General features: G+C 40.0%; 1 protein-coding gene across 1 annotated transcript in view; it reads left to right on the plus strand.

The window, feature by feature from the left end:
* The window catches only part of COL4A5 (collagen type IV alpha 5 chain), an 83,158-nt gene that overhangs the window by 29,329 nt on the left and 39,949 nt on the right, over positions 1-13,880 (plus strand). Inside the window, exons 3-15 of the mRNA XM_048070762.2 lie at positions 2,698-2,787; positions 4,019-4,063; positions 4,787-4,831; positions 4,937-4,999; positions 5,772-5,825; positions 7,465-7,491; positions 8,752-8,832; positions 9,860-9,922; positions 10,423-10,458; positions 10,732-10,773; positions 10,882-10,974; positions 13,177-13,230; positions 13,337-13,393. Of these exons, the coding sequence (XP_047926719.2) occupies positions 2,698-2,787; positions 4,019-4,063; positions 4,787-4,831; positions 4,937-4,999; positions 5,772-5,825; positions 7,465-7,491; positions 8,752-8,832; positions 9,860-9,922; positions 10,423-10,458; positions 10,732-10,773; positions 10,882-10,974; positions 13,177-13,230; positions 13,337-13,393 (750 nt within the window). The remainder of the gene's footprint in view (positions 1-2,697; positions 2,788-4,018; positions 4,064-4,786; positions 4,832-4,936; positions 5,000-5,771; positions 5,826-7,464; positions 7,492-8,751; positions 8,833-9,859; positions 9,923-10,422; positions 10,459-10,731; positions 10,774-10,881; positions 10,975-13,176; positions 13,231-13,336; positions 13,394-13,880) is intronic.

The raw sequence follows: 13,880 nt of genomic DNA on the forward strand, positions 1-13,880 counted from the left end.
AAACTCCCCTGGAGTTGCTCTGGCAACAGTTTCGTCACGTAATGCTCACATTGTAGCTGTTCACCTTCAAAGTGGGCCTGGAAAATGCTCATTTTGTAGTTTCAATAGTGCATCTGTTGCCTCCTGTGTTTCTTTTGTGTAATTGTTTGGCCTTGTATGTTTCCCTCTTTCACTTTTAAAGGTCTTGGTTTCCCAGCTCTGCAACAGCTTGCAGCGGAGACGTCAGGGTAGTTGCATTTTAGAGAACAGTTCTTCAGCAGCAGATGACACAAGGCCACCCCTCTGCTGAAAGTCAGTTCTAGTATCCATTTGCAGATGTTACTTTCTCTAAAATAAATAAAGGGGAAGTGTGAGCAAGTTGAGATTAATAGGCACAGCGTAGCCTAGCTAGTACCTGATCCATCTGACACACCTCTTGTATGCAAGTGTTTCCTTAGTGTGCAAGCACAGTTCTTGCCAGAGCTTGCTCCGAAGTCTGGCTCTGTCTGATGTTTTCTTTACTGGGCACTCCCAAATTCCTTATTCTGTCTCCTTTGGGGGCACACTAACCCTTTCATATCCTGGCCCAGGATAATAACACTCCTCCAGTCTTGCTTTTCAGATGAGGCAGCATACTGGCTGTAGAGCTGCACACAGAAGCAGAGCCTGGCATCTCGTGTGCAAAAAGACAGTCTGGACTCCAGTTGTCAGACTTAAGCTAGCCTCAATTTATTTTGCAATCAACATTTCCCCAGGAGAGAAAAGATGTCTGCCTTGTACAGGAGAGCAGTATATGACCTAGAGTAACCGAGGAGCGTGTTTACCTCCTAATTACTAGGAAGCCAGCTTTAGCAGACCAGTTAATGAGCTGTCCATCCCTATCCAAGGAGTCTTTCTGAATCTCACTGTCTAGAGCTAAGGCTGCAGCTCAGGCTTGCTCACAGCCTTTAGGTTGTCATCCAAAGCAGTGTAGCAATTACTGGAAAAGCTGTGAGGAAGAGAGGCCGTGTTAGTTTTCTCTGATTTTGGAGGGGTTCCTGACATCTTGTGTTGAACACAACTGGTAGTTTCCTGTCCCCTGCAGTGAAATACAGAGCACCTACCCAAGTAGCACACTGAGAAAATTGGGATTTAAGAATGAAACCTAGTGCTATTATCTTGCTGAGTATCTGAAATCATGTTCAGTGTGGAGCTACCATGGAAAATAGAGGGGAGATAAGCAAAGCCATAATGTTGGCTTTTGCTTATTGTGTTCAAGGCTGCATTTGGATGCTTCTGTCTGCTTGCAAACCCCAGTTTTCAGTTCTCTGCTGACGTTGTCTTCTTGAAGATAAGAGATTCCTGCTTCAGTTCCTTCCCTTGACTGAGGATCTAGGCAGGGCCTCCTGGTTCCCTAGAGAATGTCATAGCTGGTAGACTGCCAGGTAATAGATGTGGGAGCTACTACTCCCATTCTTGCCGAAGCCGCACAAGAAGATAAAAATTCAAGATGAACAGAGAATACAGAAAAGAATGCACAGCCCTAACTGTATGATTAAGGTGCTTGTCAGGATGGAACAAATCCAGGCACAGGCCTCTTTCTTTGGTGGTTCATGTAGTTGTGAAAAAAATAATTGGGGCAAATCTACAGAAGTTGTTTTGCAGGTGGGACCCAAACGATCTGTAGAGCAATAGGGAATAATGCTGAGCAATTGCCTGTTTCGTAAGCATTGTTTTATGTACTGGTTGATATAACAGTGTACTGGTTGATATAACAGAGCTGTAGGAAATAGGTTTACACATTTGAAAAGCGTACAATAATCTATATGCAGAAAAAAAGTGTCCTAATTCTGATATTTCTGAACCATTCTGTACTTATCAAAACCTTAATATTTGCTGGTGTTTATGAATCTATTGTATAGAAGGAATACAAGTAAATATTTATTGAATTTGCAGCTATGAACACTCTGAAACTGCAGTAAAGTAGTGTATCGCAACACTGACAGGTTACAGGGTGCTGTGTGATGGTATGTGGTACAGGTATATTTGTTGTAATATTTATAAGCTGTTGTGATTTATCATTGCATAAATATTCAGCAAACTATGGTTGCTGATTAAGAGCTTATAGTTTTAGCATGAGGTGACAGATAAAAGGGATAAATGTTTCTTTGTTGTCTCTTGATTTAGATCATAAGCACTTTGGGCTGGAACCATCTTTACATTCTGTCTTTACACAGTGTTTAGCCGACAGTACACAACCAGGATCTCAGTTACTTTTATGTTACAAATAGCAATCTTGTATCTGTGAAATGATAATGAACAGCAGTCATAGTATAGCAGTAATCTATACCCTTAGGGAGTTTTTATGCATAGTGCAGTACAACGGAGTTTTTAGGAGAGACTTGGTGACTAACGAAGCCATGGTTTTATAGGAAGATGGGAGGGTTCTATGTATTTGGGAAGCACAGAAGAACTACTGTTGAATTATTTCTGTAAATAGGTAGCTTAAATAGTGGCTAATCATTCTATGAAACCTGTTTAAGTGGCTCAATTAAATGCAATGCGTGTGTACGTCCAGGAATTTCTGTAGCTAAGCAGGTGAGATGTTTAATCATGACGTTAATGAGTTTGTCTGTATGGTAACTTCCTACTGAAAGCAGACAAAGTGTGTTTTCTGAACATCTCTAATATTACTTGTACTTTTGCTGTATTATCTTCCCACACCCATTCTTTGTGTAGGGTGAAAGGGGATTCCCGGGCTTGGAAGGACAGCCAGGTTTGCCTGGATTTCCAGGACCAGAAGGACCTCCTGGTCCAAGAGGTCCAAAGGTAAGTCCCAATTTACTAGAATCGCGTGAAAATGCTAGTTAGCATTAGCTTGTTTTTAATGCTGATCCCAAATCATCCCAGAATTCTTGATTATCCATTAGTTTAATAGGCAAAATCTTCAGAAGTTAGGATGTTAGATTAGGATATGTTAGTTGTTCTTTTTTTGTTTGGAAGAGTCAACCATAGGAAGAAGATTGCATGAAGTTTCCAATTCCTCACCTACATGTGTGCTTCTAAACACTGTGTGTATACCTCTGTTCTTTCCCTAGCAAATTAAGGTCAGAGAACGGGTTTGGCAAGGTGCTGTAAAGCAGCTTTATTACTCCTTGCAATAATGCACTCCATTACTTAGTTTACTGATGAGAGTGGTGTTAGCTGCTGGAGGGGTCCCACCATGTGGGCAGTGTTGCAAACTCGTGTTTGCACCTAGTGGTATTCGTGGGCTAGTTTTGTGTGGGGTGATGCAAATGAAGGCCTCATTGAACCATGCTGAGGCAACTGAGGAATGCTCCTTGCTTTTCCTGGATGGTTTCAGTTTATTTTTATTTCCTACTGAATTACATCACCGTGCTCAGATGGTATGGCATAGCATTAAAATGCTGAAAAGCCTTCCTTTGAGTGCATGTATATTTAATATGCACAAGCTTATCCAGGATCTGCCTATTGCTGTTGCAAATACCCAAAATCTAAACTAGCAGAAGCACAAAAAAAAAAAGAAGAAAATAATGGTTAGGTGATAAGAAAAAATGAAAGGCTATGCTAAGAGAGAAAATTGTGTGTAACGAGTGAAATGAGAAAGAAATCTTCTATAAGAAAGTAGTCTATTGTATTTGGACTCCATAAATATCTTTTCTTCTCAATATTTTACTATGAAGCTTAATCTTGTATATCTTGTTTTGACCACACGAGGTCACTGTAGTACAATTGATGAAAGTAGCAAGCAGACGGTTTCTGCTTACATGCAAGTTTAGGTGTTTTTAATGAAAAAAACATTTCCTCTAAGTCATGGTTTATCAGCTGTAACAAGTGCTTTTCAATTCAAGGTGCAGTGCCCAAAATAAAATTATTTTGAACTCATTTACTCAGGAAATGACAACTTAGGTAACCTTTAGCCATCTTATCATAAACATGTAAAATAACTTCTGTCATGCTTACGGTTTACTTTGATAGAAAAACTGACTGCAAGCTTGAATGTTGTTTTTTGTTTGGTTGCTGTTTGTTTGTTTTTTAGGGTGATGATGGACTGCCAGGACCTGTTGGACCCAAAGGAATTAGAGTAAGTATCGGTGCAATTTTAGGTTGATGTACTGGAGTTGTGGATAAAGACTGCCAGGTATAGAGTGGGTCCTCATAAAAATGGTGATTTATGGGGGGAAAAAAATTAACTTATTCCTGACAAAACATGTCTATCAGCTAGAAGAGAGTGTATTACTTTTTGTAAGGAATATAAGATTATATAAGTAATGCAATTAACGCAATAATTGGTTGTATTACACAATCTTATGTATTGCTTGTATTACTTTCCATAAACTCATTAGGGAGAGTAATTCCAATACTGTGTATGCATTTATATGTGTATATAGGGTCAATATGTGAGACACTGAGTCTGGAAACCCTTTATGTTTCGTGCCTCTGCTTTTTCTTTTTGTCAAACCCCTCAGTGGGTGACAACTGTTGTGTCACCAACTTCAGTGGCATGCATCCATCTTCTGTGCCATGAGTATTTCTTTTCTTTTCTTTGTATATCTACATGGTCTCACCGTAGATGTTCTGTTACCTTCATCTTCTCTGTGTTTTCATGGATATTTTCCTGACAGAGAGGTGAGAACCTTGATGGCTGTCCAGTATTGCATTCTTATTTTTTGTGTGATTCTGATGCTTCAGTTTTTCTTGTGTATATACATGTAGGCTACATTTAGTCAAATCTTAGTCATTCCTTTTGTACATCTAATCACATCATACTGTTTAAAACATACATCTTTTTTTTTTTTTTTCCTAGGGACCGCCAGGGCTTCCAGGATTTCCAGGAACACCAGGACTTCCTGTAAGTAAGAGTGGGCTATATAGTTATGATCTGGTCTATTTTGTCTTTCTGACACAGAAGACCATCCTGAAAGCTAACTGTTCTTTCCTGTTTTCAACTTCAAAGGGATTACCAGGACAAGACGGGCCACCAGGACCTCAGGGTATCCCAGGCTGCAATGGAACTAAGGTGGAATCCCTTTAAAATTCTTACCAGGACAACAATAATATGATAAAGAGCTCTTGTTCTTCTGACTGTAGCCAATGGGTTTCATTTATTGTGTGAAGTAGCACTTGCTGTTGCTGATTTGTGCAGGTAATTCCAGGCACTTCCACATGCATCTGAGAGAAGAGGTCATGATCTGGTAACTAAAGCACCAGTTGCTGGTGATAAATTGCCAGCATCAAGTCACATCATTTGTACTCAGCGAACTTCTTTGTCACTTTCTTCCAATCCTTAATTTTACAGCTAACAATTGAGAGGAATGTGTCATGATTAGAATCATGTGCTGCATCTGATCCTTGTATTTGGGTCTTGCTACCAAGGAAAACATACTAGCAAACAGTGGGACTTTTTAAGTATTATTTTTTAATAATATTGCATTGAAAATACTGATTCAGTATCCTTGTTGGAAGGAATCACTTTCATTCAAATATGTTACTTAGCTTCACTTTTTGATCTTTCTTTACGAGAAGCTGATCCTCTATAGCAGTGCGTGTGTTTTCCCTCTCTGTAGTACAGCAGTTTGCCTGGATGTATGTAGGAATATCTGAATTTGGAAAGTTCTGTTTCAATCACTTGTATGACTTTGCAAACCATTTATCCTATAGCTGATTCCAATACAATTTGCTATTCTGGAGTCATAAGTTAACAATTAAACTGGACTTTTCAATAAATACTTGTTAATCTTTTTTTTATGTTTTGTTTTGCTTTTTGGCTAATGGTCTTCTTCATCCCTAAGGGAGAGCGTGGATTCCCAGGCAGTCCAGGTTTTCCTGGCTTACAAGGGCCTCCTGTAAGTAAAAAAATTCCAGATCTGCTTCCTGTAATCCACTGAAAGATTTCTACCTAGATCTGTGAAAGATCAGATAAATATCAGCCTCTTTTTGCAGTTGCTCTTTTAATAAACAGGAATCTGTTTTTTATGGTTAATCAGAATATTTCAGATGTCCAGCAGAAAAGTGAGCTCTTCTGCTGCGTGCTGTGGCAAAGCTAATAAAAAGCCATTTGAATTCTCATGTGCTGAGATGCTTTTGTCACCTGCAGAAAATAGAAATATATGCATATGTGTCAGAGAAGGGAAATCTTGTTACTGTCATTGTGTGTGTATGTGTATATATATAGTGTTGCTGGTGATAAATGGGGAAGAAAAAAGGGACAATAGTATAGGGTATAAGCAACTGTCAGAACCAAGTCATAGAATGGTTTGGGTTGGAAAGAACCTTAAAGATCACCCAGTTCCAACCCCTGCCCTGGGAAGGGCACCTCCCACCAGCGCAGGCTGTCCAAAGCCCCATCCTGCCTGGCCTTGAGCACTTCAACAGCTTCTCTGGGCAGCCGGTGCAAGTGCTTCACTGTACTCATAGGAGAGAATTTCTTCCTAATATCCAATCTAAACTTATCCTCTTTTAGTTTAAAACCATTGTCTCTTGTGCTATCACTATGGTCCCTGCTAAAGAGTCCCTGCCCTGGTTTTGGCTGGATAGAGTTGATTTTCTTTCTAGTAGCTGGTCTGGTGACGGTTTGGATATAGGATGAGAATAACGCTGATCCCACACCAGTGTTTTAGTTGTTGTAGAGCAGTGCTTACACTAAGTCAAGGACTTTTCAGCTTCTTGTGCTGCCCCACCAGAAAGTAGGTTTGGGGTGCGCAAGAAGCTGGGAGGGGGCACAGCCAGGACAGCTGGCAAAGGCTGACCAAAGGGATGTCCCATACCACAGGGCGTCGTGCTGAACAATAAAACTGGGGGAGTTGGCCAGGGCAGGAGGCAGCGGGTATTGAGCAATTGCATTGTGCCTCACTTGCTTTGTATATTATAGCTACAATTATTATTATTTTCCCTTCCTCTTCTGTCCTATTAAACTGTCTTTATCCCCATACCACCTGGGGAGCAGGGAAGTGAATGAACGCTGTGTGGTGCTTAGCTGCCTGCTGTGGGTCAAACCACACCGCCACCTTTCCTGCAGGCCCCTTTCGGTACTGGAAGGATACTATAAGGTCTCCCTGGAGCCTTCTCTTCTCCAGGCTGAAGATCTCTAGCTCTCTCAGCCTGTCTTCACAGCAGAGGTGCTCCAGCACTCTGAGCATCTTTGTGGCCCTCCTCTGGACCACTCTAGCAGGCATGTCTTTCTTATGCTGGGGACCCCAGAACTAAGCAGAAAGTAATGTGGGAGACAGGATAGTAGGAGGCAATGAAAAGGCAAATTGTTAGCAAATGGAAATGTAGTCCTTTTAATGCTCAATGTTTACTGTGAAAGTACTTCATTTTTCCAGCTGATTCTGAAGATCATAATTTTTAATTTCATCTCTTTTTTTAGCCTTCTCCCTTCAACGCTTGCTGCATGCTGTAGATCTGATCAGTGGTTTGCAAATAACATACCAATGATTAATTTTTATTGATCTTTCTTCTGTTTTTCATTTCTTTTAAACAAAGGGACCTCCTGGCCTGCCAGGCATGAAGGTAAGTGTTCTAAACTCTCACATCTAAGTATTAATCAGGCATGGCTATGCAGTGTGATCTGGCATAAGTAAGCTGCTTGCATTTATTGCAAGACCACGTATGTCCATTGGGATCTGGAGTGACGTTCTGCAAAAAAAAAATAAAAATAAAAATTGTTTCTAGACCTCTCCAGTGCAACTACCTAGAAATTCTGCAGTAGCTTGTCTCAGTTTTGGTGAGCAGACGTAGCAGACAGTTTTCTGAAGGTCGTTCCCTTGGAAGTGTGAGGGACAGCATCTGTGTTGTGAGGCATCAAGTTAGAAAAATGCTACCAACACCAAAATGCTCTAGTAGTCTACCTGTGTATGCTCAGTAATGCTATTAGAGATTGAGCAGTAGCGACTAAAAATATTCAATGAAGGGAGTGGTGCAATATTTTACATTTCTTTTGAAAATGTGCTCCTGCTGTATAGATCACTTATGTAAATGACTTTTTGTTTCCTAGTGTAAGTAGTCTCATACTCTGATTTTGGACCTTAAGGACTCTTTTTAAGTCTGGTGTTGTTTTTTGTTTTTGTAGCCTTGACCTGGTTTGAGCATGGGTCAAAACATTAGTTTCAGTTCAAAGGTATTTAAAAAGAAGCTTGACCTACAGAGTTATTCCAATAAACTCCTGAAAGGATAGCATAACACGTTGGTGCCAGGAAATGATGACTCTTAAGCTGAATTGTTCTTCTCAGCCCCTTTCTTTGTGAAGATACTAAAATGCAAGCTGTTCACAACACTTAGAAAAGAAAAGATATTCCCTGAAACTGGTAACAAATTGTACTTTAATTTTAGCTCGTGAAGCATGACTATTATACTCAATATTAATCTCATGAGGTGGGACACTGGAAGAAGCTGAAAGCTTTTCTTCTGTTGTGTCCTATCTGTTGCTTTCACATGGAGCTAGAATATCTCTTTCTGAAGCATTTGTATTTCAGACCCCCATAGTCTTTTGGAATTTAGATCTGTGCTGATATATTTGTACACACAAAATGAGCTCTTAGCAGTTGGTAGTTTAGCTATTTAGAAAATCCTTCAAATATGCAAGGATCTCCCTCTTTAAAAGAGTTATTTCTTTGAAGAATCTAATGCTTAAATTGTAAGAGTACTGCTAGGGTATAGGATAACTCTGAGTCTATCAGTTTTAAGAGCCACTGTTTGCATTCTTTGGAGTCAGAATGGTGATAAAGATTTGTTGAAAGTGCTAGTAATTAAAGCCGGCTGTTTTTCTTCTAGGGTGAAGCAGGTGAAATAATTACATCCTTGCTGCCAGGACAGAAGGGCGACCCAGGTTTTCCAGGTCTTCCAGGGATACCTGTAAGTTGTGTAAAGTACTATTGAATTGTGTTCTGCCAAAGAGATGCAATGAAGAGTATTTCAATTACAGCACAATTGGAAAATTTGGTGCTAGGGTTATTTTTAATGTACCTCTATTTTATGGCTTGAGGGAAAGTGCTTCTCTTAATGGGGTGGCCCACAGAGGCCAGAAAAGTCCCCTTTTCAGGAAAGCAGTGTCCAGCAAACAGCAGTACTCAGTTACTGGCTTGCTTCTTTGTTTTCCTTTCCTGTTACCACTTCTCAGACATTCTCTGTATCAATTCTGGATTTTTCCTTCCCTTCCTTACCCTGAGGTAAAGTAAGTAACATCTACATTTTTGAGCTGCAGCCACTATTTTCAATGGTGGGAAGAAAGGGCAATGTCTCAGCTGTTCTCCTCATGTTGCACCTCCTGAGTAGTGTTTCTGTTCTCCCAGCAGTCTTCTGTGAAAACAGCTAGTGACTCCAGGCCCTGTGCTTCCCCACTGAGCCATTCATTGCTTTAGTGTAAGAACAAGGGGAGCAGAAAATGAGTCTATCAGCCTGCACTGGAGAGAAGCCAGAAACTCCCATTTCCTGGTACAGAGAGGCAAGCCCCAGGCTATTCTGACCAGACTGAGTCTGTTAGCATTTCTGTTCCTCTGATCTGTGCTTTCCTATTGTCTGTTTCTTGCTGGGAGGAATTACAAAGTTTTTTGTTGTTCTCTCTCAGTGCATTGAAGAGAAAGAAAGAGCAAAAGTAGTTCAAAACAAACAAAAAAGCATTCCCTTATCCAAGCCAGAGAGATGTATTGATGTTGAGAGCAGAACACTCCTGGCACAGCACACACTCCTTTAGGCTTTTCATCAACAACAAATTGGTAGGTCAGTGGTCAGCAACTTTGATTTGACATGCGTGGGATGTCAGCTGTGGGTTGTTCTTTTTTTTCCATGAAGGTCTTGCATTTGGCCTGCTATTTTTATTTTATTTATTTATTTTTTTGTAAATAAGGTTCCTCTCTGATAGCCTCCTCCACTTTTTCAACAGGGCCCACCTGGCTCTACGGGAATACCAGGTCCAGTTGGCCCTCCAGGGCCCCCAGGTTTGACGGTAAGTTTCTTAGCCTGTTACCCTTAAAATGTTAAATGGGGCGGTTGCTTCTTTGTTTCATGTCCTCAGAGGCGCAAATAGGCAAAGTGCAAAGGTTTTGGTAGCTGTGACTTGGTATGAATACAGTAGCAACCATGCACTCAGTTGACCCTGGAGCTGCTACTGTGCACATTTAAATGTGATACATTTTAAACACTCGGCCTGTTCCCAGAGCTCTTTTTGCTTTAAATCATCAAATCTTTGTGCAGGCCCCATATCGGTGTGAAACCCCAGAATCAAGATTTAGCTTATTTAGACCTGTATTTTTACTCCTTTCCTGTTTAATACCTATTTAATTGTATTTGAACCTCTCACTTAGTTTCTGATCTATCCGTTAAGTTTAGTAGCATGAAGAGCAGCACTTAAAGGCAGGCATATCCATGTGCCTTGTCAACACAGGTATAAAAGTGGACATGCAAAGTGCTTAATAGAATGACTTTTGTTTTCTTTTTTTTTAATAGGGACCTCCTGGTCCACCAGGGCTACCAGGACCTAAGGTATTTTCTTTCCTTCATTGATGGTGGTGGTTGGCTTTGTTTTGTTGTTTGTTTTGGTGTTTTGTTGTTTGTTTTGGTGTTTTGTTGTTTGTTTTGGTGTTTTGTTGTTTGTTTTGGTGTTTTGTTGTTTGTTTTGGTGTTTTGTTGTTTGTTTTGGTGTTTTGTTGTTTGTTTTGGTGTTTTGTTGTTTGTTTTGGTGTTTTGTTGTTGTTATTTGTTTGGCTTTTTGTTCATTTGTGAATTCTAAGGTCTGACAAGTTTGGCTTCTTGCAGGGTAATATGGGTTTGAATTTCCAAGGACCCAAAGGTGAAAAAGTGAGTAGGTGATCATGATGATATTTTTCGTTATTACTTTCAAGATACTTATGCATGCTATTTTGGCTTGTACTGCCTGTAGCAAACTGCTGTCTTCTTGCACATTAGGGTGAACAAGGTCTTCAGGGACCTCCAGGGCCACCAGGACAAATTGGAGAACAGAAGAGACCAAATGACATTGAGTTTCAGAAAGGAGATCAGGTGAGTGGGAAACTGTACCCATCTGCAATGAATGTGATCAAGCTGCAGCCTCCTTTGGTTTGGCTCATATATACTCATGTCCTGCTCACTGTACAGAGCTTCAGTTATTTTTCCTAAAGTACAGAATGTTTCAAGTCTGAGTAGTTTTCCTTTAATAGAAGGCATGCCAGTTGCATTAGCTCAGTTACTTCTCTTACTAAAGTAACTGTCCTGCAGAACAAACTGTCTCAGAGGAAGTTCGTAGTAACAGTAAAAGCAGTTAAACTGCTCTCATTCCTTGGAACACTGAAACTGAGATTTTCAAAGCTGTGAGGATTTTGATTCCCACTAATTAACCAGCTCTGTCATCTATTGTGAAGAAGCCTTTCAAAAGTTTTAACTCAATTTCTTTTTTCTTTTGTCTTATTTTTATTATTATTTTTATTATTAGTGATGTCCTTTCTTCCTTGTGGTCTCAATAAAGTGTTTTCCCTGTTTCTGGCCTCTAAAAAGTAATATCAAGCCATATTGTGGCAGTAAACTCAAACTGTTGGTTTGATTTGTATGGGTCCTTCGCCACCCGTAAGTGCCAAAACATCACTGGGACAATGCCATTTTTAATGTCACTACATTTCTTCCTTTTATCTTCACTGGGTTCTGGGTTCAAGTTAGAGACAATCTGAACACCACCAGCAGGGTTATGGGTGCATGAATTTCATTTTTTCTTTGAAGCATCTGTGGTATGTTCAAATACCACCCTGAGTAGTAGAAGGACTAAGGTAGACATTTTGAGGCAAGAGTGGTGAGTGGCCATTTTTATGGTCTGGTTATTTTGCAAATGTCACTGTGGTAACTGAGCTCCTACATAACTTTAAACTATTAGTTTCCTCCATCTGTTTTTGGGTCAATTTCTTGCTTTCTACCTTTTCATCTTGAGAAATGTGTCTGAGAGAAGAAAGCTTTGGTGGGCAGCAATATTTTGTGTTGATGGGGTGTAGGACTCTTCTGCTGTCCTTCATCTTTATCAAAACCATTTGTTACCCTGCCTTTCAGAAGAACGTTAGGCACCAGTAAGGCATTCCCTAGAGCTATCCACTGATGCACATTTGCAATGTGCAGTCATCCTAGAAAGGTCTCAGTCCCTGGTTTTAGCTCTTTTTTTTGTTACTGAATGGTAGGAGAGAGAAGGTAAAGAGCATTGCATGTCTGTATAGTTCTAGCAGGACAAGAGGTAATGTTTTGACCACCCTATAGTTGAAACAAAAATGCAGCTGATTTTAGCAGGGTCAGACTAATGCATCTGTGTCGTCAGGGATCTCTGAAGGATTAATTTTGCTGAAATTAAGTTATATAAAAGTACAAAATCAAAGCATTCTAGCTACGTTTCCGTATAAAGCAATAAGACGTAGTCTGAGCACATTGTCTTTGACCAACGTTGACAATGATTTCAAGGTTTAAAGACTTATTTATATTGCAACAAAAGTTATACTTGGTAGTGTAAAATGAGCAAAAAAAATCATATTACGTTTAGGTTTCTGTGAAGCACACACAAGGTTCTGATGTGTATCTCCACCTATGACCTCTGATGACTGAAAAATCAAGTGTAAGAATGGGCTTGTATAAGTCTAGGAGCTGTGGAAGGGAAAAAAGACTGCACAAAAAGCTTTTGTTTAGGTTGATGTTGAAGAAAGATATTTTATTATCTTGTTTATAGGTGTAACAAGACAAAACGGAAACCCTAACTTTTTCACACAGTGATTTTGACGCTTTTCTGACAAGCATGCTCCTAATGGCCTCACAACTTCAGCAACTGCCAGCAATCTAATGACTGTTGCTCCTGTAATTTCAGCAGGATCTGGCATTTGTTCTATCTGTCCTTCCTTTCTTTATTCCTTCTTTTTATTATTGTATAGCAGCTGCAGACCACCAAACCAGCTGCTGCAGTGCACGCAGGAGGCATATATGTCCTAGTGGAGTGAATCATCTAAACAAACAGGATGAGCAGCTAATAAACTTTACAGTTGCACTTGACGATCTGCACAAATAAAGAATTGATGAGATCCCTTACTGGTCATAGTACTCTGAAATCTAAATGACAGAAAAAAAATTATTTTAAAGTGTGCGTGAATATATATATGCATATGTGCGTGTATATGTATATCAACTGAGATACTAGGGAGTGGTGGAGGCTTAATCCTCTTTTTCTTTTCTCATGCTTGACAGGGTATTCCAGGTGATCCAGGCCCACCAGGACTTCCTGGGCCACAAGGCCCTCCTGTGAGTAGTTCTCTTCTAGTTCTTTTTTGTTTCATCTGTATCAGAGCTGTAAATTCATTCTACTCAGGCTTATGGGCTCAGTTTAAGATGATGTTTGTGTGTCCAGGGTCTTCCCGGTGGCATAAAAGGTGAAAAAGGTGAGCAAGGAGAACCAGGCAAAAGAGTAAGTAGTCTATTTAACCAAACGTTTATCTTTCCAATCAATGTTATCTTTGAGAATTAAACAAATGTTGAAATCAGGTGAGGCCTTCAGCCTCTGGGTAAGAAACATTTTTTTTTTTTTTTTTCCTCCCCATAACCTGGCAACCTAATATATGACCTATCTGGTTCATGGTGTAATGCTTCTAGCTCTGGATCTCTCAGGGCTTTCTGATAGAATTATCTATATGTAGATCTTAGTCTGGGGGGATGGAAAACTAATTTGAATTATGTTATCTGGTTACATGTGGAGACCTGCTTCAAAGTTGTTGGACTCCTTGGCTGAAGCAGCAGTTTTCTGTTTCCTTTTAGAGAGGGGCTTCATTCAGTTTGCTATTTACTGGGTTGCCCATGCAGCATGAGATTGCTGTATTTCTAAGCTGGTCTATGTAAACTCATTCTCAGTGGGTTTGCTTGTGAGGTGAGTCACAAAAACAAGTCTTTGAACATCG

Source organism: Anser cygnoides, chromosome 13 (assembly GCF_040182565.1).
Source record: "Anser cygnoides isolate HZ-2024a breed goose chromosome 13, Taihu_goose_T2T_genome, whole genome shotgun sequence".
In the NCBI taxonomy this organism is placed as follows: Eukaryota; Metazoa; Chordata; class Aves; order Anseriformes; family Anatidae; genus Anser; species Anser cygnoides.